This window comes from Vulpes vulpes, chromosome 13 (genome assembly GCF_048418805.1).
Source record: "Vulpes vulpes isolate BD-2025 chromosome 13, VulVul3, whole genome shotgun sequence".
NCBI lineage: Eukaryota > Metazoa > Chordata > Mammalia > Carnivora > Canidae > Vulpes > Vulpes vulpes.
Genome location: NC_132792.1, coordinates 133,346,003 through 133,372,577, shown reverse-complemented (window position 1 = coordinate 133,372,577; position 26,575 = coordinate 133,346,003). Strand labels below are relative to the sequence as shown.

The 26,575-nt window shown below is 36.6% G+C and overlaps 1 protein-coding gene across 17 annotated transcripts in view; it reads right to left on the bottom strand.

Annotated features, from left to right (window-relative positions):
• The window catches only part of DNM3 (dynamin 3), a 563,024-nt gene that overhangs the window by 455,806 nt on the left and 80,643 nt on the right, over nucleotides 1-26,575 (bottom strand). For 14 of the 17 annotated variants that reach the window (XM_072733034.1, XM_072733032.1, XM_072733026.1 and 11 more), the window contains exon 2: nucleotides 2,726-2,799. The exons of the other annotated variants lie outside the window; for them this stretch is intronic. Coding sequence is in view for 8 of the 14 variants with exons in the window: in XM_072733024.1 (XP_072589125.1) it covers nucleotides 2,726-2,799 (74 nt within the window). In the remaining 6 variants the exon portion in view is untranslated. The remainder of the gene's footprint in view (nucleotides 1-2,725; nucleotides 2,800-26,575) is intronic. 17 annotated transcript variants of the gene reach the window in all.

The window sequence follows — 26,575 nt, the reverse complement described above, 5'->3', positions numbered from 1 at the left end:
CTCTGCCTGTCTCTCTCTCTCTCTCTTTCTGTCTGTCTGTTTCTCTCTCTCTCTCTCTCTGTGTTTCATGAATAAATAAATAAAATCTTTAAAAAAAAATAAAAAGCAATGGCAGAACTATAGACATGACAGCTGGATTTTAAGTAAACTGTAAACCCACTGTGGGAGCACCTGGGTGGCATAGTCAGTTAAGCATCGGACTCTTGGTTTCAGCTCAGGTCATGATCTCAGGGTCATGAGATCGAGCCCCACATTGGGTTCCACATTCAGCACAGAGTCTGCTTAAGACTCTTTCCATCTGCTTCTCCACCACCACCCCCTCCCTTTCTCTCTCAAACAAATAATCTTTTAAAGTAAAACACTATTATTGGCACAATAAAACATAAAAGATATCTAAAAATAGATTGCAGTAGGAATGCAATAGGATATAAAGGAAACTGGGAAATAAAAATACATAAAAATATCAGCATACATAAAAATAAATTTCAAATAAAGAACTAAATGTTAAAAAAATTTAAATATGAAAAGAGAGAAAAATGGGCTAAGTATTTACTTTTTGTTAAAGATACATGTACAGATTTCCCAACCATAAAGGGTAAAATTTCAATTCATCAAAACTTTTATAAACAGAATATAAATCATAAGATATTTTTCCAATTATTTAGATATTATTTCATTTCTTTCAACAATGTTTCATAGTTTTGAGAGTACAAGTTTCACACTTCGTTTGTTAAATTTATTCCTAATTAGTATCTTATTTTTTATGCTATTATAAATTAAATCATTTTAATTTCATTTTTTTATTGTGTGTGGCTAGTATATAAAATACAATTGATTTCTGTATATTGATCTTGTATTCTGCAACCTTGCTGAACTCATTTATTATAATGGTTTTTTGGTGGATTCCTTAGGAATTTCTACTTACTTTATAATATCATCTATAAATAGAGATTATTTGGGGCACCTGGGTGGTGGCTCAGTGGTTGAGCATCTGCCTTTGACTCAGGTCATGATCCTGGGGTCCTGGGATTGAGTCCCACATTGGGCTCCCCACAGGGAGCCTGCTTCTCCCTTAGCCTATGTCTCTGCCTCTATCTCTGTGTCTCTCATAATAAATAAATAACATCTTTAAGATAAATAAATAAAATAAATAGAGATTATTTTACCCCTTCCTTTCCAATATGGATACCTTTTATTTCTTTCTCTTGCCCAACTGCCCTACCTAGAACCTCTAGCTCAATATTGAACCGAAGAGGCAAGAGTAGACATCTTGTCTTGTTCCTGATCTTAAAAGGAAGCATGCAGTCTTTCACCATGAAGTATGAAGAAGGTAGCTGTGGGTTTTGGTCTGTGCCCTTTATCAGGTTGAGAAAATTCCCTTCTATTCCTGTTTCATTGAGTGTTTTTGTAATGGTAGGATATTGTATTTTTTTTTTTTCAAATGCTTTTTCTGAGTCTGTTGAGATGATCATGTGATTTCTTTTTAATTGTATTGATATAATACATTACATTAATTCATTTTTAGGTGTCAAACCAACCTTGCATTGCTAGGCTAAAACAAGGTGATTTTAAGATGCATACAGAATTTCAAGGGACGGGATCCCTGGGTGGCGCAGCGGTTTGGCGCCTGCCTTTGGCCCAGGGCGCGATCCTGGAGACCCGGGATCGAATCCCACATCAGGCTCCCAGCGCATGGAGCCTGCTTCTCCCTCTGCCTGTGTCTCTGCCTCTCTCTTTCTCTCTGTATGACTATCATAAATAAATAAAATTTAAAAAAAAAAAAAATTTTAAAAAAAAAAGAATTTCAAGGGACTCAGGATAGCCAAAATGATTTTGAAAAATACAAAATAGGACTCACATTTCCCAATTTCAAAACTTACTACAAAGCAAGGGTAATTAAAACAATACAATACTGACACAAATATAGACACATAGGTCAGTTGAATAGAATAAACACATATATTTATGACCAACTGATTTTGACAAGGGTACCAAAACCATACAAATCATGGGCAACAAACTGGATATTCATATGTAAAAAAAAAAGTTGGACCCTTCCTTACACCATATAAAAAATTATAAAATATAAAAATAATAAAAATATAAAAATTTTTATAAAAATATAAAAATTTCTTCAAAAAGAAATAGGGAAAGATAAAAATAGCCAATTCATTAAAAAATATAAACATCAAATAAGCACACAAAAAATCTAACATCACTAGTTACTAAGAACTTAGAATGAAAACCAAGCTTATTTGCCTATCAAATTATGGTGTTAAAGAGAGGGGCAAGCATAGCACATTAGATGTAGATATAGGCACACATACATTGTACATCTGCATACAGATATTAGATGGATATTGACTTATTACTTAAAAATATATTCCCAAACACACATACACATACAAGAAGGAAGCAAACTGGAAGGGTATTAGTAGTTAAGCTGTATTGTAAAATTATATAGATGGATTACAATGAGACAATACTATTTTCTTAGAATAAAAAATTGTAGGTGTTTAAAAATCTATATGCAAATAGATTTTCCCTTTACTGTAATCAAAGGAATTAAAATGATAATGAAGAAAAGAGCATTTGAAGAGAAATACAGGCTGCTACCCAGAGTAGAGACATCACAAAAACTTGCTACAACCCAACACCCAGGAATGGAGGCAACAGGTACCATGGGAAAGTGCTTACTCATGTGGCAAACATCCTCATTTATTACCTGCTTTGGAAGTAACAAGCTGCAGCACAAGAGGCCGTCTGGTTACGATGCCCGACCCACGAGGGAGAAAGTCCCTACAAAAAAAAAAAAAAGAAAAGAAAAGAAAAAGAAAAAGAAAAAGAAAAAAGAAAGAAAGAACAGATTAAGGCATTTTATGTGATTCTGATTATAAATTTATAAGTCAAGTTCCAATATAATTCTCCTAAATTCCCAACCTTTTAGTGCATAACATGTCTAAAGAATGCTGATCCATCTTATAAAAGAAGCTTTGTAAAATAAAAATGGGGGGGAAGGAGGCTCCTTATATTGAATATTAATCCATGTGTATTATCACAATGACCTCACCAGAATACATCACTCATTCATTTAGCTGGAATTAATAAAAGCTTGCATTTAAATTATATTATATTTTCACTTCACCTGTATTTTCAGAGAATCAGCATTTATAAAAACATGTGATACAGAAATTAATCCTTAAACTTTTTGTAACTAAAAAATTCAGTACTCAGTCTAGCTTCAAGGTCAACATAAACCATTATTAGAGGTATTAAAGGCATATTAGATTGTGCCTTCTAAATATCCTGAAATTGTTTTCCCAATTAAAAGTCATACATAAAATGTAGGATTAATTAGATAAATGTTGTATATGTAGAAATTAACAGCAAACACTGAAGTTTGAATTTTGTTTTCATTCCTGATAAGCGGGAGTTTATTCTTAAAAAAGAGTTTTTAAAACTAATAAAGATTGTGTTTTAAATGCATATTAATATACACTAGACCAATAAAACTGCAGCTAAGAAAGTATTTTATTATTATATCTACAATGCCACATAAATCAATACTGATTGTGCATTCATTAACATACCTATAACACAACTTTTAAATGCATTTGGAATGCCTTACAATTTTGAAAGATTCATCATTTTAAAAATAACAAATAAATTGGACTCAATGGCAATGTTTCTCAAAAATGGTTCCAGGACCACCATAAAGTGTTATAACCACAGATGCCTGGGATTCATCCTAAACCTACAGATTCGGCATGCCCAGGGGAAGGGGTGTAGTATCGGTACTCTTAACAAGCTCCAAGGGATTCTGATGCTCACCATGGTTTGAGAAACATTGACTTCAAGTCAGGATACATTACTCAACAATTCAGTGGGTGATAATGGCCTGGGTCATACTATGAGTTTTGTAGAAAATTTGGTAGAGCTTCAACACAATGAAATTTCAATGAAAATATCCTATACAAATGATAAAAGTACAGTGAGAATGCTGCAGAACCCAAGCCTTTAGCTCCACTGATCCTTTAGAATACAGTTGCAGAGAAAAAATTAAACAAAATTTCCCCTACTACAAACAATTTATTTTGCAAGTGCTAGAGTAAATTTTAATAGAGGAAATAATACTGAACAGCCTCTTAACTAAATTAAAGCTTTACTGCTTGATTCCAAGGACTAAGTTTCATTTGAAATGTCAGTGACTCAAATAAATAATGGTGAAATTATAGACTTGTATTGTTCCAAAAAATCCCATCTGAAATAAATAATATTATTTATTCATCAAAAAAAAATTCACTGAGCAACTAAGAAGTGCTAGGGTGATGCTGTGGGCATCACCTGGCACTCATTAGACACCAGAAGTTTGAAATCTAATAGGAAGATAAAGACAGGCACAGAGGAGACCATTAAAGAAGGGGATACATAAACTACACTGGAATTCAGAAAAGAGAGATACTCTCCTTTGTAAACATCTAAATGCATATAATTAAAAACTCTTTTAATACTCTTCAGGAACTATATCAGAATATTTGTTCATTTTAATGGTTTCAGTAATCATTAAAACTAGTCAGAACAAGAAGAGCATCTACTGTGTCTAAACCAAAAAGGAGCAAGTTAACTTGAGAATCAATATAGATAAAGGGAAAACAGAACAAAACTCCACAGCAAACAAGGGGAGGGAATCTGTTTGAGCTACTAGGACTTTGAGATTTTAGGATGTAGAGATCGATGCCAAAGAGAAATACATTTTAAATGCCTGAATAATGCCATTTCATGAAATCAATAAAATATTTTCTTAAAAAATAAAAAGAGGTGAAGCGGGAGAAGGAAGAAGGAAGAAAGGTTTAGTTATTTAATACCTTAGTGCTGGTTTCTGTTTCAACTGATGTTTAATACTATATATTTATAATGTAGATTTAGTAACAACCCCTTTGAATATTATTAAAGCAAAACATAATGTATCATTTTAAATAACAAATAATTATCATGCGTTCGGCTAAAAAGTAAGCCCACAGATGCATCTAACACTTTTTTATTAAGCAAACAGACCTTTATGTTAAAAGTAATAAATGGATTCAGGTATGCAACTCCCTTCTTACTAACTCATACTTACTGGCCCCCTCTATGGCTATCACCAGTCCTACTTCTAACACATATATTCTTACCAAAAATCAAAAAATCTGGTAATCAAATCCTGCTATTTAGAAGTCTCTCCTGACTTCACAGGAATATCCATGTACAACAAGGCACTAGAGAGAAACTTCTCTCTTCTGAAGAGCCAGTGACTAACCCAGCATCCTGAAGATTCATCTTATTCTGATGATCCAGCAACATGAAAACCATATGCCCAGCATACCGCTGCTGTGCAAACTAAGAGGTGAGCCCTCAGATAAAACCCAGAGAGGCTTGCTTTGAGCCCCAACTCCATCACTGACTGAATAAAATTCTCTCTAAATCTTAGTTTCTTTTGCTACTATACTGAGACAACCCTATGGATCAAATGAAATGCAATATATGGCAACTTTTTAAAAACCCAACCACCATAGAAAAAAGTATTACTATTACTATTGCTATAATAGAGCCACAACATGTTTTCCCTGATATTATAGTATTCTCTCATCTCAAAAATAAATAAAAATAAAATGCCTCTACACACAATATTTCAACATTTGTGAATGGAATTTAAAGATGAGGAGCCACAGACCCCACCTGAACTGTCCCCTTGGTGTTGACCAGCTGCATTTGTTGGGAAAAGCTCAGTTCCTTATATTGGCCTCTAACAGTGAGCCAAAGCCCTGATACAAATAATCATGAAAAATTCATCAGACACTGCATGCAACCATCCATTTGAATTTTGTTATTTTTTATGCAATAGGTGGTTGGTTCTCCCATATGTACATCTTATAGGAAAACTACCTTGCTAAATTAATGCAGGAAAAAATGACTGTGCCTTTAGTATTACTGTGGATTTAAACGACACATTTCTGTTTATGGTCATGTATATAAAGATATAAAATTTGCATGCCATTTTTCTCCATTTTTTTCTCATTTGCATGAACTTTCAAGGTAAAAAATAAGAAGAGTAATCTGAAGACTCAGCATCATTTAATTAACTTCATTCTATTGCCGGAGTATCTTATTGATGCATTTATGGTCGTAGTGTACAGATTTTAAGGCAGGAGGAGTACTTCCCTCTCAATGCTACATAGCAGCTACAACTCAAATGCCTTCTTCTTTCTCCACCCACCTCAATGAATCATTAATCTGCACAGTTCTAACAGCTGGTCTTCAGGCAATAAGTCAATGCTCTTTCTTGGTTTCCTGACTTCTGCACAAAAAGTAGAGAACAATTCCCATCCTATGGTCTAAGAACCATCTTGATAATATTTCTTATTGGCTCTTCCAGAAACTTAGTTAACAAGAAACATTATTATTGGTCTCCTAGGAAATGACTGACCTTTAGATGCCTAAAAAAAGGAGAACACACTTGCTGTATCAACTAAGCTATAAGAAATTTTTCCCTTAGCAACAAATAAGGTAAGTACAGAGATATTTTATCTTTTAGATGTAAATGATCATTAACCAGATGATCTGTTCAATAAATAAATGCTTAACATCTGCCCTTGACTGGAGACAAGAGGCATAACTTACACTCTTCAAGAAGTTAATTCCTGTAAATGATTCAAAGATAAGCTTAGTCTTAGAAGAGAATGGCATGCAAATGACAAACATAACTGGCATATGGTTAAGTTCCGCACAAGGTGTAATATTGACATAGATCAGGAATAATGATCTATTCTGCTTGGGGAAACAGCCAGAAACTATTTCAGAGAGACATGAGGTAGGAAGCACTCCGAAAGGGATCAGGATATACAAAGACATGGAAGACCATAGTAACACAGAATATAACGGAACTAAATATTAAAGAAAGGTCAAAATGAGGTAGAAGGGTCTGAAGAAGAAGGCAGGACCAGACCTCAGAGGCATTCACTTGTATTTTTTTTCTTCCTGTAAGAACCAAAAGGCACTAAAGAGTTTTAAGTATTCATATTTGCATTTCAGAAAAATCACTGGGGGAGTGCACAGAGAATGTTGAAAAAAAGAAAGACAAGACAGGGAGACTAGTTACTAGCCAGTCTGGGTCACTGAGGAAGAAGATAATAAAGATTAAGTTCAGAGCAGTATTGGTAGAGATGGAAAAAGACATAAGAGAGTGGAGACTTTTGACAGGACAAAATGATCATTCTGATGTGGAATGAAGTGATACAGAGGAAGTCAGGATAAATCTCACAGTTCTGGATTGGTTAGCTGGCTGAATAGTGGTATCATTAACCAGAACAGGCAATACAGGAAGATTCAGTTATAGCTGTTATTTATATGTGTTTATCATGTGTCAGGCACTATTCTTATTTGATCCTCGGGTAGGTGCTGTTGTTATTCTCAATTCACAGATGAGGAAGCTGAGATACAGAAAGATCACATAATTTTCTCAGAGTCACAAAGCTACTGACAGATCTTAGAGGACTCAAACCTAGACAGCCTAACTCTAGTTTCTATGCTAATGTGACCGTTAGACTATGCTACATTGTAAAGGAAAGGGGGAAGAAGATAAGGGAAAATATTTGGATATATTGATAGATATCTGAAGAATATCCAAATGGAGACAAGTACACAGTTAGACTGACCATTTAGAACTCAGGATAAAAGTCCTGTCTGGAGATAATAATCTGACAGAAATTCATGTAATAGGCAGCTAAATCCAAAAGAATAGATGAGTAGGAATGGAGTGGAATAGAGTAATGAATATGGATTCCGGAAAATATCAATATTTAATGAACACTGAAAGAAATGGAACTAATTGAAAGATTGAGAAGAGGTCTCCAAAGAGGTAAGCCAAATACTATAAGCCAGAGGCATCCCCAAAGGCACACTAGCCTCTTAGTCTTCTCCACCCAGATGTCTCATACTCAAGCTCTACAATTCAACTCATTATCATCCACCCAACATGTTTTTCCTCCTTCATTCCCAATAATAATACACATCAGCAGCATCCATACATGTCAGCCAAACCAAGTACCTGGGAATCATCCATTGCCCATTTTCTTCTGTCTTCATTCTCACAATTGATCACCAAGTCCTGCTGATTCCACCTTCTTAATATCTCTTAAGTGCAAATAGCTCTCTTCTCTATTTCAATCACCACCCAGGCACCAACAACACTCATAGAGACCACTGCAATAATCTCCCAACTAATTTCCCTGCATCCAAATTGAGCATACTCTACTGTAACCTCAGCAGTGACATAAGTCCCATCACATCATTTCCAGACTCTAAATCACTCAGTGACTCTCCATTGTCTTTAGCATGAAATCCAAGTCAAAAACAAAGCAGATAAAAAGTCAGTCTTTCGTGAAAGTCTCCATGTGCACTTTCAGGCTCAGTGCCTTGGCACATTCCATGTTCCCCTCCTGGGATGCCCTCTCCTCACATCTCCCTCTAGCCAACTTCTGCTTGATTCAACACTCACCTCTACATCACCTTCTCTGAGAAGCCCTCCTTGAACTCCCCCATGCATGCCTCTAAGCTCTCAATACACTCGTTACACTGATTTATTTATAGTTTGTGTCCTCACCCCTATGCTCCCCCCAGTACCCCCTTAGTGTCCATGTACTAAATATTTCTAACACTTTCTACCTACTCTGTCAGGAAGATTTCCAGTAGCCCCATATATTCATATCATGGAGGGAAAACATTATCCTATCTAATTCCCCAACTGGTAGATAGATAAATAGCATTTTACATGTACCAAAAGAATAGGCAAGATGACTTTCAATCTACCAATAATTTCTTGAAGTCATTTAAGTTAACATTTTATTATGAATGTTTAAGATCCAACAGTCTACACCAAAGCAAAAAATACAAAATATCAGTTGGGCCAATACTATTGGTTATCTAAAGACACAGAATAGAATTTGAAGGAAACAATTTTTTTAAAACTCCCAGAGCCAATATATATTTTTAAATTATTCCTTAAAAAGAGAAAAGGCCCTCCTAAAAAATTATCTTCAAAGTATAATTTTATGTGCTCCAAAATAATTCCTGCAGGATTACTTCCTCACAGTCCTTTAAAATGATAACCCAACCTAAGAGAGAGAAAAAGAAAGGAAAGAAGAGAGGTAAAGAAGGCAAGACAGAGAAAGACAAAGAAACAGAAAGATCCTTGCCAAATATTGTCCACCTCCTGCCCCAAGAAGCACTGAGGTCATGTAGTCCACATGCTAAACACAATGGTGCTGTTAAAATGCCTTTGTACTTCTGTGCCTTATCCTGGAGTTTTGCCAACCATTACAATGCCACTTTAATTGTTGAAAGAAGTAATTATGCCAAAATCCACAGACTTAATTGGATATTTTCCAACGAAGTTTTCTTTTATTCCCTAAATTCTTGGCATAGTAAGAATATTAGCATTTACAGATTTGCAAAAGATCACATGCTTCTGTTATCAGTTACTCTATAATTTTAGGTATTCGATAAATACCACCATCATTTTGTTTGAAAAATATAGCTACAAATCCTTTTGCAGGAAACACTGTTTTTATTTTTTTACCAACATCTAAGAAATTTCAAAACAAATTTAACTTTCATTCACAAAACTTGAAATTTCTAAGCAAAATGTTTTCATGAAATCTAACTAATCAATAACTAATGGTTTCCACTGCAACATTCAAAATGCAAAATGCCTGAGTCCAAGATCTGTAAACTGAATGAAGAAGCCAGCTTTAGTTTCAAATACCATGTGTTCTCTCCACCAGGAAACTCTCAGGAACCTAAAGCCTTCATATTTAATCCATTTTATTTGCTTATTCACAAAGCCAGTTTGTTCAAAATTTTAAAGCAGCATATTAATGAGTCCCAGCATACAGGAGTGGCACATAACTCTTGCTGTATTCCAAATCCCAAACTATACCTTGCCCTGGGTAGCTGCCACAGAAATGGATGATAGAAGGTACATCTAAAGATACTACTAGTTGCCTGCCTGATATCCATTTCTGCTTCTCATTAACAGAATCTCAATTTTGTTAAGAATGGCAATGGGCCCAATTTTAATAGATAAATAGACATATATAAATCTATGTTTTCCTGACTCATTTGCAAATGGGACATCCACATAGCTAAGATATAATCAGTAAAATGTAAAGGTTACTAAGTAACATCAACTTTTCTGTTTTTAAGATTTTATTTATTCATTCATGAGAGACACAGAGAGAGAGAGAGGGAGAGACATAGGCAGAGGGAAAAGCAGGCTCCCTGTGGGGAGCCCGATGTGGGACTCTATATCCCAGGACTCAAGGATCACGCCCTGAGCTGAAGGCAGACACTCAACCGCTGAGCCACCCAGGTGTCCCAGTAACATCAACTTTATCAGGGCACCTAGGTCACTCAGTTGGTTAAGCAATTGAGTTTTGGATTCGGCTCAGGCCATGATCTCATGGGTTGTGGGATCGGGCCCCACATCTGGCTCCATATTCAGTGGAGTCTGCTTGAGATTCTCTCCCACTGCCCCTCCCCCACCTATGCTTGCTCACTCTCTCTCTCTCTCTCTCTCTCTCTCTATCTGTCTAAAATAAATAAATAGATCTTTAACAAAAAAGAAATAGTTCCTTTAAAAAGATCTGATTTAGCTGATGTACACCTTTTGCCCTTCCCTCTTTTTCCTCCCTGATGATTACACATGAGAGCAGAGCTACAGAAACCATCTTAAGCCACAAGGCAAACTTGAAGATAAAAGCTATGGACTAAGCATAGCAGAGCAAAAAAAGACAGTCTAGTATAATGATGACATTATGAGTCACTAACCCATCTTTGTATGTACTGCCTAACAAAGAGAGTAAGAAAAAAATAGAGAAATTACATTTTAGAACTATCTCTCAACCTCCTTTTATTTTATTGCCCCCCTGAGGAACCTTGTTAGATATTTTTCTCCATCAAATTTTCCCCATTGTTTGATACCACAGATACACTGTATATCAGTAAATGTACTGTAAATACATCTGTGCTTTATACATGAGAAGAATAAGATTACTTTTGTCCCCCAAGAATTAATATTTGCCCCCTTGGATACAATCTCACTCCCACTAAGAATATGTGCTACAAATCAAAGAAGAGTAAGAGAACTCAGAATGACAAACATTCATCCTGTCAGCCATCCTTTCCTACAAGGTTTCTAGAAAGATATGTGTAGGAAAAAAAAGGTCAGACGGCTTTTACCTCAAACCCTTACACATTCCCTTCTGAATCCTGGAAACTTGAGGTTGAACTAGTTATGAGCTGAGTTTAAGGCCAGTACCAAAAAACGCTGAAAGGCTTCCTTTGCCCCTTTTCCATGAAGCCCATACACGAATCTCAGACCTTTGTACTTTAACACTACAATGGGTAAGAAAGGCCCAGGTGTGGAAGACCACACCCTGTGAGAAGAAGCTGACCCAAGAGAACACTTATCCAATGACAAGGGACAGGGTTGATGTAGGCAGCCACTTCAACCCTTCCCAGAAGATTGACTCAGAGAAATATGACCCAATTACTGTCCTTGATCCTACTATTTATTGCCAATTCTTGCATAGTCAATACTATCCTCACCTGTTTCCACTTTTCCTAAGATGTTAGAAGAAAAATTAGGTATTTAATTGGAAGTCAAAAAAGTATAGGTCAGTTTCTCCATTAAAACAGAATGAAGAGCCATAGCCATACAGTTTATTTAAAAAGAATGAGAATAAGATATTCTAATTATCAAAGAGGAAAAAAAATTATCAAAGAGGGATTTAAGTGGATCTCTGGATCTAACTCCTCCCTCATAGTCTAGAAGCCTCATCCATTATTCTCCCATGCAAACCTTTTATTCCCAGAACATCTGATTCCCAGGTGATTTCATACTAATTTCATGCCTCTGTGTTGAGTATTTGACAATGGAAGCCTTTCTCCAAGGCATTGCCTTTCTTTACCCATCTCATTCAAAGACAGAATGTTGGTACAGCCTCCTATGGGAAGCATTTCTTGAAATGCCAGTATATTTAAATGTTTCTCCTCTTTATTCCAAGGTTCCATGAATCTCAGTCACATCTCCTCCCTTAGACATGCTCTCTTAGGACAGGAACCTCATTTCTAAAAGGCCAGTGTTTGGCACAGCACCTGGCATGAAGAAGGTGCTCAACAGTGACTTGGTGAGCAAATAAAGTCAGCATTATAGGAATTAAAACTGTTAATTTATTGGAAAGCTAATTCTAGGTATTAATTACAAAATAAATATGCAAACATTCATAACTAAAGATATACAGGCATCATGTATGTGGTCTATTATTTAATTTTCTTAACCTGAAAAGGGTTGGGTTTTTTGTTTTTTTGTTTTTTGTTTTTTTTTTTTGTCTATTTGATTTTTTTTCTATGATTCTATAACATCAACTGGAAATTTTAAAGAGCAAGAGAAAAAGGAAGAAGGAAAAGCACTCACTATCTAATAGATGATATATAGGTACATAGATCTATACATATATATATTTATAACATATGTATCATAAATATTTAATTATTTCTTATCTTAAAAGTTACCCTTGGGGATCTCTGGGTGGCTCGGCAGTTTAGCGCCTGCCTTTGGCCCAGAGTGCGATCCTGGAGTCCCGGGATCGAATCCCGCATCAGGCTCCCAGCATGGAGCCTGCTTCTCCCTCCTCCTGTGTCTCTGCCTCTGTCTCTCTCTCTCTCTCTGTCTATCATGAATAAATAAATAAATAAATAAATCTTTTTTAAAAAAAGTTACCCTTGAAACTACATTCCCAATGAAAGTTTGGGAAAATATGTTTATTCACTCCAAGTCTTAAAATGTATTAAAAGTAACCAGTGGAAACACAACAGAGTTCAATAAATTTTGCTTATTACTTAATAGATTCAGCTGACCAAAGAAGGCATACTAATGAGTAAACTTAAGAATTACTTTCTCTATACTTCTCTGACTATAGTAATCAGACTATATTACCCAGTTGTATATGTCAAGAATACTATGTAAACTATACATCCACCAACATCAGTAAACTGATAGTGTGTGACTAAGGTGATAATTTTATTTATAGTTCAAACTGTCTGTTGTGCTAAAATGATTGGTGGCTCCCTTCTTCATTTAGAGATAGCATCTCAAAGCACATTTGCTTCAGTTTCAATTTACTTTTTCCTGAGGCCTAATAGCATGTTTTACAAACAAGCACAGAAGCTTTTGAAAATTTAAGAAATCCAAAGAAGAACAGACTATTAGGTTGAAAATAAAACAATCAAGACTAGGGGTGCTTGGGTAGCTCAGTTGGTTAAGGGGCAGACTCTTGATTTCAGCTCAGGTCATGACCTCAGGGTCTTGAGATTGAGCCCCATGTCGACCCTGAGTTGAGCCCTGCCTCAAGGCCCCACAACTCGTTCCATTCTCAGTGTGGAGTTGGCTGGGGAGTCTTTCCTCTTCTTCTGCCCCTCCCCCAACTGGTGTGTACGTGCGCATGCACTCTCTCTCTTTCCCTCTCAAATAAATAAATAAATAAATATCAAGATTGGCAGGATCTACTAATAAATCATGGCTATGAGAGTTTATGACAGTATTTAACATGGGAAACAGAACAGAGAAATATTAATGGAGTAACCAACTCTATTCAAATCTGAATTTTTTCACCTTAACTAGAATTTTATTAGATAAATATATAATATTTATGTCTGTGAAGTGCTTTTAAATACTTCTTTTTCAGTATAGCACGATTCTAGAATGAAATGCCTGGGTTTGAATTCAGAATCCACTACATTTTGGTTCAGTTTCTTCTGCAAATTGTGGGCCTGTTGAGGGTGGAATAATAGGAATAATATAATCTTTTATCTTCTGGTGGCGTTGTGATATGCCACCCCAAATTTTCTTCAGATTTGAGACATGTAAAAAAATGATGCCTGAAACTTAAACTGTGTGGGGCACCTGGTGGCTCAGTCAGTTAAGCGTCTGCCTTCGGCTCAGGTCATGATCACAGGGTCCTGCTGAGCAGGGAGCCTGCTTCTCCCTCTCTCTCTGCTGCTCCTTCTGCTTGTGCTATCTCATTCACTCTCTCTGACAAATAAATAAAATCTTAAAAAAAAAAAAGAAACTTAAACTGTGTAATGGAATCTGAAGTAGCACCTGGAATCAAACATACTATTTCTGTAGCAAAACAAATGAATATTCACAGTAATATAAATAAAAACTTAGCCTCACATCATTCAGGTCAAGTCTGCTAGTAAATAAGTTGAGGTCAATATAAGTTTTGCAAAATGAGTTACAAAAATAATATTTAATTTTCAGATCATTTTGCATTCTGAAATTGTAGACAAGAAACTTGAGTACATACTTAGCATATAGTAAGGGGTCAAAAATTTCAGCTGCCATCATCATCACCAACATCATCATCGTTACCACAATTTTTAGAAGCCATAATCATAAGTTATCCTGAAATTTATTTAGTAATTAACTAAACAAATTTGTTTCAGAATGTAACATATCTCCAGAGCAGTAAGTAGTGATTATCTTTTGTCAGCCATAGGCATATGACTTTAGGATAAGCTAGATTTAGTTTTTCATATTGTATCTAAAGTTTTGAGTGATGTGAAAAGGAAAATATATCAAAATAAACACCTATAACTTTAACTTTCTCATCTACTTCCTAGAAAGTCATCAGCTACCCACAGGCTTCATTCTCTAAGACCTCTCACTATTGTTCTATTGCCTTCCATGAGAAAGGTTAATATAAAACATGGAATGAAAGCTTAAACCAACAAAAGAATCAACACACATTCCAACCACAGCATGTTCAATTCAAATACAGAATGAAATGAACCCCCTGGCATCTAGAGTATTCCACAAGCGTGTGGCAAGTGTTATTTCTAGCCACTTAAAAGCACCAGTGAAAAGAGCTCAAATACTTAGAAAAGAAAAGATCTCCATTCCCATGAGGAGAGGCATTTATTAGCACTTAATGGCCTGCTTTCATTGCCTTTCCACTGACGCATCTCTAATTGTTCCGATTATAATTTCAAGTAACAAAACCAATAATGGTAAAAGCCTATAGTTCAGTGTATGCTTTGTGAAAAGAGGTCTTTAACAGCACAAACCAGATATAAAAAATATATGACAACATGGGATCTGGATAGGCAATATCCCAATAAGGAGAAAGGAGGTGGTATCGAAGGAACACTGGTCAAGAAACCATCTTAGGTTTTTAGCTGTGACCTCAATAGACCATTTACTCTACAAGAGACTCAGTTTCTACATTATTAAAATGTGAGAACTAAACAATTGTCTTCCAGTGCCTCTGCCACTTCCAAAATTCTATGAATCTCTGAATGCTAGATGTTAACCAAGATATAAAAAATCTAATTCCACCAATGGCATTCTAAGCAACCAAAGGCTTCTTGTTTTCACTTTCATAACTAGGGATGTCAGTATCCATTTTAACTCCAGTGAATGCAAGGACGATGTCTAATATAATCCCCACTACCATGCATGGCATATAGCAGGTATTCAAAAATATTAGAGAGAATAAGAAAACGGAGGCAGGCAGTAAAGTAAGAAGGCACAAAGGCACAAAGCCAGGAAGGCAGGATGAAATTGGCTTAATAATTTACTATGGCTACAGCATTGCATGTAAGACAATAATGAAGAAAGACAGTTTGGAATATGGATTTCTTACTTTTAATAAAGATCATTATTAGGGGGTGCCTAGATGGCACAGTCAGTTAAGCATCTGACTCCTGGTTTCAGCTCAGGTTGTGATCTCAGGGTCATGAGAACAAGTGCCACATCAGGCTCCATGCTCAGCACGGAGTCTGGTTAAGACTCTCTCTCCCTCTGCCTCTCCCTTCCCCTCACACTCTCTCTCTCTCTCTTTCAAATAAAAAAAAGATCATATTAGAAAATTTCAAATTTAGATAATAAATTATATTAGAGAAGATTACAGATATAATATCTGTTAAATGTTTTCTGTCCTCAGAAATTAAGAGTCTAAAAAAAACAAGTGCAGGCCTATGTGTTAATTGCTGTAATACTTTAGAATAATAGCATAAATTATGCTTTTTAGTCTTGATTATTTTTCCTCATTCTCAGTATTTAATAAGGGTAGAAAATGAATACTAATCAATAAAAAATAAAAAGGTAGAAAATGAACACTAATCAATTAAAAATTAAAATTAAAAATTAAAAGTAAAAGTAAAAATAAAAATAATATTTTTTATAAAAATAAAAAACACTGAAGGGTGCCTGGGTAGCACAGTTGGTTAAGCATCTGCCTTAAGCTCAGGTCATGATTTCAGGGTCCTGGGACTGAGCCCTGCATCAGGCTCTCTGCTCAACTGCAAACTGCTTCTCCATCGCCCTCTGTGCTTGCTCTCCCTCTCTCTCACTTTCTGTCATGTTCTCAAATAAATAAATTTTTTAAAAGAAAATATTTTTTAAAAGAAAAATAAAAATTTGAAAAGACATATGCATATATATGATCATTGCAGGATTATTTACATAGAAGCAACCAAAATGTCCATTGATGGAGGAATGAATAAAGAAATGTGTATGATAAAATAGGACTCATCTATAAAAAAGAATGAAGTCTTGCCACTTGCAACAACTTGTACTGACCTTGAAATTATTATGTTAAGTGATTAAGTCAGACAAAAGCAAATGCCACATGATTTCTCTTACATTCTATGTGTAATTTAAAAAACAAAATAAACAAAACAAAACCCAGACTTCATAGATATAGAGAACAGACTGGTGGTTGCTAACGGAGAGGGGGATAGGGTGCTAAAATGAGTGAAGAGAATCAAGAAATAAAAACTTATAAAATAAGTCATAGAGATGTAATGTACAGCATGGGGAATATAGTCAATAATATTATATTATCTTTTTTAAGATTTTATTTATTTATTCATGGGAGACAGAGAGAGAAAGGCAGAGACACAGGCAGAGGGAGAAGCAGGCTCCCTGCAAGGAGCCCGAGCGGGACTTGATCCTGGATCCCATGATCACACCCTGAGCCAAAGGCAGACGTTCAACTGCTGAGCCACCCAGGCATACCAATATTATACTATCTTTGATGATGAATGATAACTAGAGTTATTAAGGCAATCATTTTTCAATGTATATATACAAAGATTGAGTTACTATGTTGTACACTTGAAACTGATATAATATGTCAATTATACTTCAATAAAAAATAAATAAAAATAAAAAGACCACTTTGACTATTAAAAATAAACCATAGGAGTCAAAGACAGAAGCAAAGAAAAGAGGAATGTCTGGGTGGGTCAGTCAGTTAAGCATTCAACTCTTGGTTTTGGCTCAGGTCACGATCTCAGGGTCGTGAGATTAAGCCCCGCATTGGGCTCCACAATCAGCACAGGATCTGCTTGAGATTCTCTCCCTCTTCCTCCCCCCCTCCTCTCCCCATCACACCCCCCCATCTAAAAGAAATAAATAAAACCTTAAAAAAAAAAAAAAGGCAGGGAAAACAGGAGATGTTAGACTAACAGAAGCAAAGAATCATGGAAACTTGCACCAGCATCATACTGACGGAAGTGGTGAAAGGTGGTCAGATTTGAGGCATATTCAAAAATACTGAGTCCATCTGGAATTATTTCTCCCTTGAAGCACACATTGTAGGACATTTCTTGTTGTGTCCTGAAAGACTTGGGTTCAAATTCCAGCTCTATCACTCATTAAGTCTATATACCTCGGTTATGGTATTTTGTCTCTCTAAATCTCAGAGTCCAGGTCTGTAAAATAAAAATAGCATCACATACTCTAAAGGGTTGTTGAGAAGATTAAATAACAGGTAAGACCACATAGCAGGACTTCAATAAATGAGAGCTCCTTTTCTCCCTATTACTATAATTATTTTGTTATAGACATATTTAAAATATAAAAGAGGGTACATGGTTCAGTCAGTTAAGCATCTGCCTTCAGCTCAGGTCATGATCCCAGGGTCCTGGGATCAAGCCCCACATCAGGCTCCCTGCTCATTGGAGACCCTACTTCTTCCTTTCTCACTCCATCTGCCTCTCCCGCAGCTTGTGCTTGTGCACTCCATCTTTTTCTCTCTGTCTCAAATAAATGAATCAAATCTTAAAAAAAAAGGCGTTTTGGTTTTATTTTTACAGAGGGCAATTGAACTACAGCTTACAAGCCTTAGAAATGTTTGAGAAGCTACTTCATTTCTTCAACAAATCTTGGAAAGCTATGATGTTGCAGGCACTGTGAAGAAATTGAACAATCTAGAACAGTCCTTTCCCTCAGAGAGTTCACAGTCTAGCACATTCATTCCTCATTCAACCATCAAATACTGAAATAACACCTTATGTACAAATTGAGGGGGTGGGTCACCTCCTAAAATAAAAACTCTTTACTTCCAAAACAGCCCATTATACTTTCAGTCTTGAGACTCATGATTTTGATTCTTACAATTTACTTGTATCCATGCTGATTTTCCTGTCTGTGCAGTCTCTTTAGTCTTCAATAAAATTAATTTTGTGTATCACAAGTTAATATCAACTCAAAATACCTTCAACACCTATCAAGAAACTGTTTCCTAATAACCACCTCATTATGTTTAAAAGTTCTTCTCCTAATTCAAAATCCTTCTCTAAATCCAGTTCACATTAAGTGAATATTTTATGGCTATTCTCATCCCTACCACATACACCAAAAAATAAAAAATTAATGCTCAGTTCCATAAAGACAGGTCTCCCTAGCAACCCTGCCTCCATGTATACCAGATTTATCTGCTCAATGCTTTTGCTACTGTGGCTCTCCCAACCTTAAATACCTTCTGTCTCTTTAATAGAAGTCATTTCATTCAACTCTCACAACCAGTCTGTGATTTAAGCAAGGCAAGCATTATCTCTATATTGCAAATTAGGAAGCCAAGAATTATTTTTAGATTCCCTACTCTCTGCTTATTCAAAAAGGAGAACTGATATTTGACATGAATTTTGAATGATGAGTAAGCATTTTCCAGGTGGTTAGACAAGGACAAGGACATTTCCAGATGGATGCATAAAGGCCAGGGAGGTATAAAAAAGAAGTCCATATACATGTATGGAAACATTCATGTATGCACATAAGCTAAGAATTGCTTCACTACATTTAAGATCATATAACATTATATCTTTTTGTTTCTTAATTCAAAGCAGTTCAGACTTCAAGACTGATATTCATTCACATCAGTAAGAAATCTAATATCAGACATGTTTTAGGGCTCTTCTCTCACCCCTTGATTTGTATCAGACCTTAAAGGTGATGCAATGAAGAAAAATGTAGTCAAGGCCTTTAATCAGTGACCCATGGTAACCCCTACAGGAGATGCTTATTATCTACATTCCTGTGGCCCTGTTGGCTTAGCCCCATTGGTAGTATCCAGTGCTTATCCTCCATGCCACCCTCCCCAGCCTCTGTAGCAAGTTAGTCACAGGGACCTTCACAGTGTACGTCAAAGTCATCTCAGTGGTCAGTCCTCCCTAGTACCCACATAACCATATTCACTTCAGAACCTCCAAGCCACGCTTCAACTAGAGTACCAGCATCAACTATCCATAAAAATGGACTATCTCTGATTTCTTCTCCCTGGAAGTTTCTCTTTTCTCTGGGAGAAATCAGCCAATCTTCTAAAGACAACCATCTTTCATCTTTTCAACAATAATGGAGTTTAGTTCTCTCAAAGACTTTAGAAATAGGATGGTCCTAAAAGCTCCGTACCATGGATTCTAAGACCATCAAAAATGTATTTACCTTCCTTGGGAATTAAGGAGGATTTCATCTTTAGGAATGGAGTAGAGAGTCACCCATTCCCAAGAACAAAACATATGCTTCTTTTAATGACGCAGAACGAACAATAGTATTGTGTTTTCCTATCTTGCTATAGTAACTTCTTGATAAATTGTCCTGTTACATATCTAACAAATGTTAAGTCTTTCTTCTCCAATTAGATCATAGGCATCCAGTATAATTGTCACAGTACGAGCCCATATATATTCTGCATATATTTTAGCCAAGTATTATAGAAGCCCATATTTTTAACATATCACAAACCAAACTGTCCTTAAAGTATAGCAAGGTGCAACAGATATAACAAAGCTTATAGAATAGATATAAGGATTATCTCTTTAGCCTAGCACTAAAAGGCATTGTATTAGTTCTCAGTAAAAATCAAGTCTGCATCGGGGTGACTGGGTGGCTCAGCTGGTTCACTGCCTTCAGCTCAGGTCGTGATCTCAAGGTCCTAGGATTGAGCCCAGCATGGGCTCCCTGCTCGGTGGAGAGCCTGCTTGTCCCTTTCTCACTGCTGTTCCCCCTACTTGTGCACTCTCTTTCTCTCTCTCTCTCTCTCTCTCTCTCTCTCAAATAAATAAAACCTTTAAAAAATTAAGTCTGTGTCTCTGGTCAATAAAATATTTTTCACAATTATCCTACCAAGCACCAGTTGGTTATAATAAATGCGGGACCTGTGACTGGTGTCCAGTGAAGAATGAATTCTAGCTCTGAGATTATTTTTCCCCTAGTAGAACATTTAAAACATAGAACACTTAAAACAGTTTAAAACAAAAGTAAAAACTTTAGAACATTTAAAGTCTATGTAGAATTTCCAGCTATTACCTCTTTTCAACTTCCTTAAACTCCCTTTTCTAACAGTAAGTTACATGTCTACAAATTAAAATTTCAAGTTCCAAGATCAGTTAAAATCCCCAACCAAAATGTCTTCTTCAATTAATTCCCGTATCAACAAAGTGCTGCAATGAGAAGACAGTGGATTACAAGGAAGAAAAAGTCCAATCCTGACACTAGCTCTAGGGCCTTAAATAAGCTCCTGAACCCCTTTCACCTGTTCTCTCATTTGTAAAATAGCGATAGTATGCTGACCTTCCTCCAGCATAGTTATGTCATATTTTATTAAATAAGACAGTGCCTGGGAAAGCTCTCTAAAAATTGCAGCATTTAAAAAAAAAAGCAAGGCAGTATTGTCAATATCCATCTGGGAGCATAAGCTTAACAAAAAAAGTTACCTCCAAAAAAATGAAAATCAGAAAGACAGCACCAAATACAAAGGAAAAATAAACAAGAAAGTGATTTTTAAGTTACAGTATTTTCTACTGTCCATTCTGTGACATCAGACTATATACATAAGACATTCCTTAAAAATTAGTCACATTATACATCTCGTTTTGCTCACTGAGAACTTCTCTTTATGGTATTACTCGATTTTCATCCCAGTCCAACCCTTTTAAAAAGTTTTCTGAACATAAGTGTTGTAGAAAATTTTCACCCAGAACACAAAAAAGTACAAGTAGCTTTTTACTATGCCCAGTCCCTGACAGACACCTGACAACCTTGTTGATAAAATAATACGAGATTTAAGTCTTTGATCAGTTTTTAAAAAATAATTTATCCTTTTTAACAAAGATTATCACTCTTGAACACATTTCTACAGAGTCAACAACATTCCAGGTCATTACTTTGATTTTAAGCCATTGTCCAGATTTTAGATTCTTGCCTGTAAAAGACAAAAGCATTTCTCACGTCAGGAATTTTGGATCTTAGAAGGTTTCAAGGTTTGTCCTTCCGAAATGTCAACAGGGCTACCACAATTCAATAATGAGCATTTTTACTTTCAATTTACCATAGTCTGATCTTGTTCCTTGGCAATTTTTTAAGGATAATTACAAGACTTGTTTCTTTTATGTGGTAAAAGAAATACACTGAACCTTTCATATTTTATTTTTGATCATTTCCATTATAGATTACCATTTCAATTAAAGCTATTAAATATCACAGAATAAAAAAAGAGGAATATTTGTACTCCAAAGCTGATAAAATTAATGTATTCTCCAGGGTCTAAAGACAGTCTGGGATAGGGCTGTTTTAATCTTTAAAAAATCCTGACTATTTATTAACCTTTTTATGATCCCACAAGGCAATAAAGATTTAAAATGCTTTAAAATGTGCCATGGAAATATAAATGTGAGCTGACAATACAAAGCTTCATCTAGCACCAGGCTTTCTAGAACAACCACACATCACAGCTCTAACTCTTAGCAATTTCTATAAGCACTAATTCTGGGCCATCCTTCAAATAGGTAAAAACAGAGTGAGATACCTTTTGGAAAAGGCCCCAGCTACTGCTATAATTGCCAAAATTCTATTTTAATGGAAAACTATGAAACATATTTAATATATAAAATAGTTAATATCTTCTTGTTGGTATTCTTAACACACAGTATTCCAAGTATTTAAACATCTCTTGATAAAGTCTTCATTTAAAACACTAATTACCATATTATGCTAAAACATAGTGATATCACAGTGGATATTACAAAGGCCTAAAAACCCTGCACAAATTGAAAGGTTTTTTTTTAATGATTATTATTGTGTTCTTAGGAGGCATTTTACAATGTGCCTTTTAAATAGTGCAGACTATTCTAAATGGGGCTTTAACTCTGTCTCCGTGTGTTTGTAGTATTATCCTGTTTCTAAGTCTTTACTTTTTTCTATTTTGCTATCAGAACATTGGGTGCTACTTCTCCCTACCAATGTGCCTGCTTTTAATGTGCCACTCCTTCCCTGCTAGTTCTGCTTGGTAGTGGGCATCAAGGTCAGATAACCCAATGTAGGAGAACTGCCAGGAAGCAGGCGTGTTTTGGGCACAGTCAGCCTTATTCACCTAAGGGTACCCAGAGGGGCTTTGCTGTATTATCTTGGCTACTCACAGCCTATTTAATTTACCTCTTGTCTCCCAAGGTTGTCTTTTAGCAGGGTTATATGGAAAATTAAGAATGTGATATACTCTCTACAGCATAATATACCATATTGTTGAACTGTCAAAATTACAAAACTGAAGACAAAAGCATTTTTGAATTTCTGCATTCTGGCCAGGTGAGGTGAGACTACAATAATGCCACCTCTTATACACACTGGACTCTATACATTTCAAAGCAGTGACAATATACGTGTACTATTGACTTCAGTTCTCTTGACAGGAAAGAAGCGAGGTACAATGGCTCTTACTACCTACCTGTTACAAGTGGAGAAAGAGACAAGGAGGGATTAAGGGATGCATGTGTTGTTGCAGGAGTTCACAAGGGACAGAATTGAGGCTACAGCTTGATATTCTGATATCCTGTCCTGAGCTTTTTCTAAAGAAAGAACTGCGTCCCAAAGAAGTTAGTTGTCTTACACATCGAGTTCTCTCTCCAGGGATCTGTACCACTTTCAAAGATCACATCACTAATACATAAAGAGGAATATGTCAAGAAATTTTATTCTCTACTTATTATAAAGGTTAATCAGTTTACATTAGAAAAAAATATTTGTTTAGATCATAGGTTAAGCTACAGAGACAAAGGAAGTTGGGGTGAGAGGGAAAACTTAAAGGCTCAGATCTTATACTTTTGAGGGCAAAATAGAAAAAAGCAAAGACTTCGAAACAGGATAACACTACAAACACACAGAGACAGAGTTAAAGCCCCATTTAGAATAGTCTGCATGTTAGTAGATAAGCATATAACATCACTCTGATATCTTTGAAAGATCTCGGTACAGTTATGAATTTGTGCTCAAAACCTCCTTTCTTCTTTCCTGCTCTGAGTCATCCTTGCAACCAGACTCTCTCCCACATTTTCAACCTCCCCTCTCAAGTGGTTCTTGTAAGAGTATTCCAGGAGACACCTAGGTGGCTCAGTCAGTTAATCAGCTGCCTTCAGCTCAGGTCATGATCCCAGAGTCCTGGGAGAGAGGTTTTTCCCACTCTACCCACCCCCGCCCTCCCTCAGGTGCCCTACTCAGCAAGGAGCCTGCTTCTGCCCCTTCCCCCGTGCCCCTGCTCATGCAAGAACCAGGATCTCACTCTCTCTCCCTCTCCCTGTCTTAAATAAATAAATAAAAATCTTAAAAAAATTTCCAGTTCTCCATCCTTGGGGGGAAGAAACAAGCAAACAAAGGACCACCACCCTCTCTCTCCAGCCTCATTTCACTCATCCCCTCCCACTCACTGTCACCACTCACTGTCACCCCTCACTGCTTCCTCTACTGCCAAGTTTCTCAAGATATTCTAAAATCATGCCTCCACCACTGAAATTTAGGCCAATCTACCTCACCGTTGAAGATACCCCCACCAATGACCTTAATTCTAAAAGCAATAGTGTTCCCAGAATTTATCTTCCCTTGTTCTTTCAGCAAACTTGATATTGCTGACCTCTCTCTCCTCTCCTGATGCTTTCTCAGCTAACCTCCCTCACTACATCCCCTCCCACTTTTCCTCCCTCTTCTCCATCTCAGTGTCTTTCATTGTCCACTCCTTGGATTTTTATCAGCCATCTTCTCAGTCTACATGTTCTCCATCAGTGGTTTCATCCACTCCCCACTAATAGTTGCCATTCTTGACTCTGCAATCCTAATCTCTCTTCTGAGCTCTAGACTTCTAGTTGTTATATCAATATATCACAAGCACTCCAAACTTATCATGTTCCAAACTGAACACACTGCTCTCCCAATCTGTTCCTCCTTAGTTTAGATTTTTTTCCTCCTATAATAGTGAATGACACCACCAACCAAGTAAAAATCTGGATGTTCTCCTTGATTTTCTCCCTACCCTTTATTTTCTTAACTCAAACCCTCATAAAGTATGTATTGCCAGTCCTCCTTCACTTAGCAATAAACTCTTATTCTGCTGTCACTAAACTCTCTGCAGTGCCCTAGAGATCCTATCTTCTTTCTTGCACCTTGCCTTTGCACATGCAGTTTCCTCTATCTGGAGCACCCTCCTCCCTGCCCCCATGTTTTTCAAGACTTACCTCAGCGATCAGCCCCTATAGGACTTCTGTTACTCTGCCAAGGCTGGGCTATGATATCCCTACTCTGAAATCCATATTATTTGTAGAAACCTATATTGTAGAGCCAACTATGTTATATTTGCCTATTTTCCATCTTCCCAACCATACTGTTAACTCCTAGAAATCAGGAACCATGTCTTATTCATCCTCATGTATTCAAATTTTAGTATAATTCCTGGTATATCATAGGCCCTCAATTAATGTTTTATGAATGAAAAAAAAATCAAACCCTGGTAACTTCCATTGTCCACATTTCTGTGCTTCTTTGACATTTGTTACTACTCTCAAAAATCCTACCCATTCTTGAATGCCCCATTGAAATATCATTCCATTTATGAAACTGTCCCTGATTCCCACCCTGTTCTCTTATTTCTCACTTCTCTTACGGCAGTTAACTGCAATGCAAAGCAGACAAAGAAATCCAAGCACTTACTTTTCTATTATGCTATTCTATTACAGAAGGCCTGAAGTAAAGGATAATTCAATTCATCCTTGTCTCAAAACTAGTATTCCTTACTTAGGATTCTTTAGAGGAGGGCACATTCACATTTGAAAGAAACCAAAAGCAACACACTAGCAAAAACCTCCTCTGCACTAAAACTCAGCAGCATCTCACAATAGAGCTTTCAAAAGGAGTTACAGATCCTGTGTGTAGTGCCGCTTACAAGCCATCACATGGCAGCAGCAGGGACAACACACCAGCACCAAATCGGAGACAAAGAGCAGAGATGAAGCCCGCTCTGTTCCTGCTGACGCTACTGAGGCCACTGCTCTCTCAGCTGGGCTAACAGCAAACAGGCCTAGGGCAGCCTGCAGCCCAGTGAGGCAAGCAAGCAGAGAAGCATCCCAGAGCAGTGGTCCACTGCATTCGAGGGCACTGCTGCCCTACTTCACGTAGCTTCGAATACACCTCATCATCTCTTTCTTCTAAAAATGAATAGCATAACCTCCTCTTCCATTAACAAGATTCAAATGAAACCGTGAATGGAAATAATACAGTAGTCCCTCTCTTACCCACCGGGGATACATTCCAAGACTCCCTGTGAATGCCTGAAGCCAAGGATAGTATGGGACCCTATATATATGGTTTTTCCTACACATTCATACCTATAATAAAGTTAATTTATAAATTAGGTACATGCAAACGCCTGGGTGGCTCAGCAGTTAAGCATCTGCCCTCGGCTCAGGGCGTGATCCCGGGGCCCTGGGATCGAGTCCCACGTTGGGCTCCCTGCATGGAGCCTGCTTCTCCCTCTGCCTCTCTCTCTCTCTCTCTCTCTCTCTCTTTCTCTGTGTGTGTGTGTGTGTCTCTCATGAATAAATAAAATATTTTTAAAAAATTATAAATTAGGTACAATAAGAGATTAACAACAATAAGTAGTAATAGAATAATTATAATAATATGCTATCATAAAAGTTGTGTGAATGTGGTCTCTCTCGAAATATCTCATTGAACTACACTCACCCTTCTTCCTGAAATGTGAGATGATAAAATGCCTACATGATGAGATGAAGAATGTGAATGATACAGGTATTATGACATGGCATGAGGCTATTGACCTTCTGATGATCTGTCAGAAGGATGATCATCTGCTTCCAGACCACAGCTGACTGCAGGTAACTGCAACTGCAATAGCAAAACTATTGATAAAGG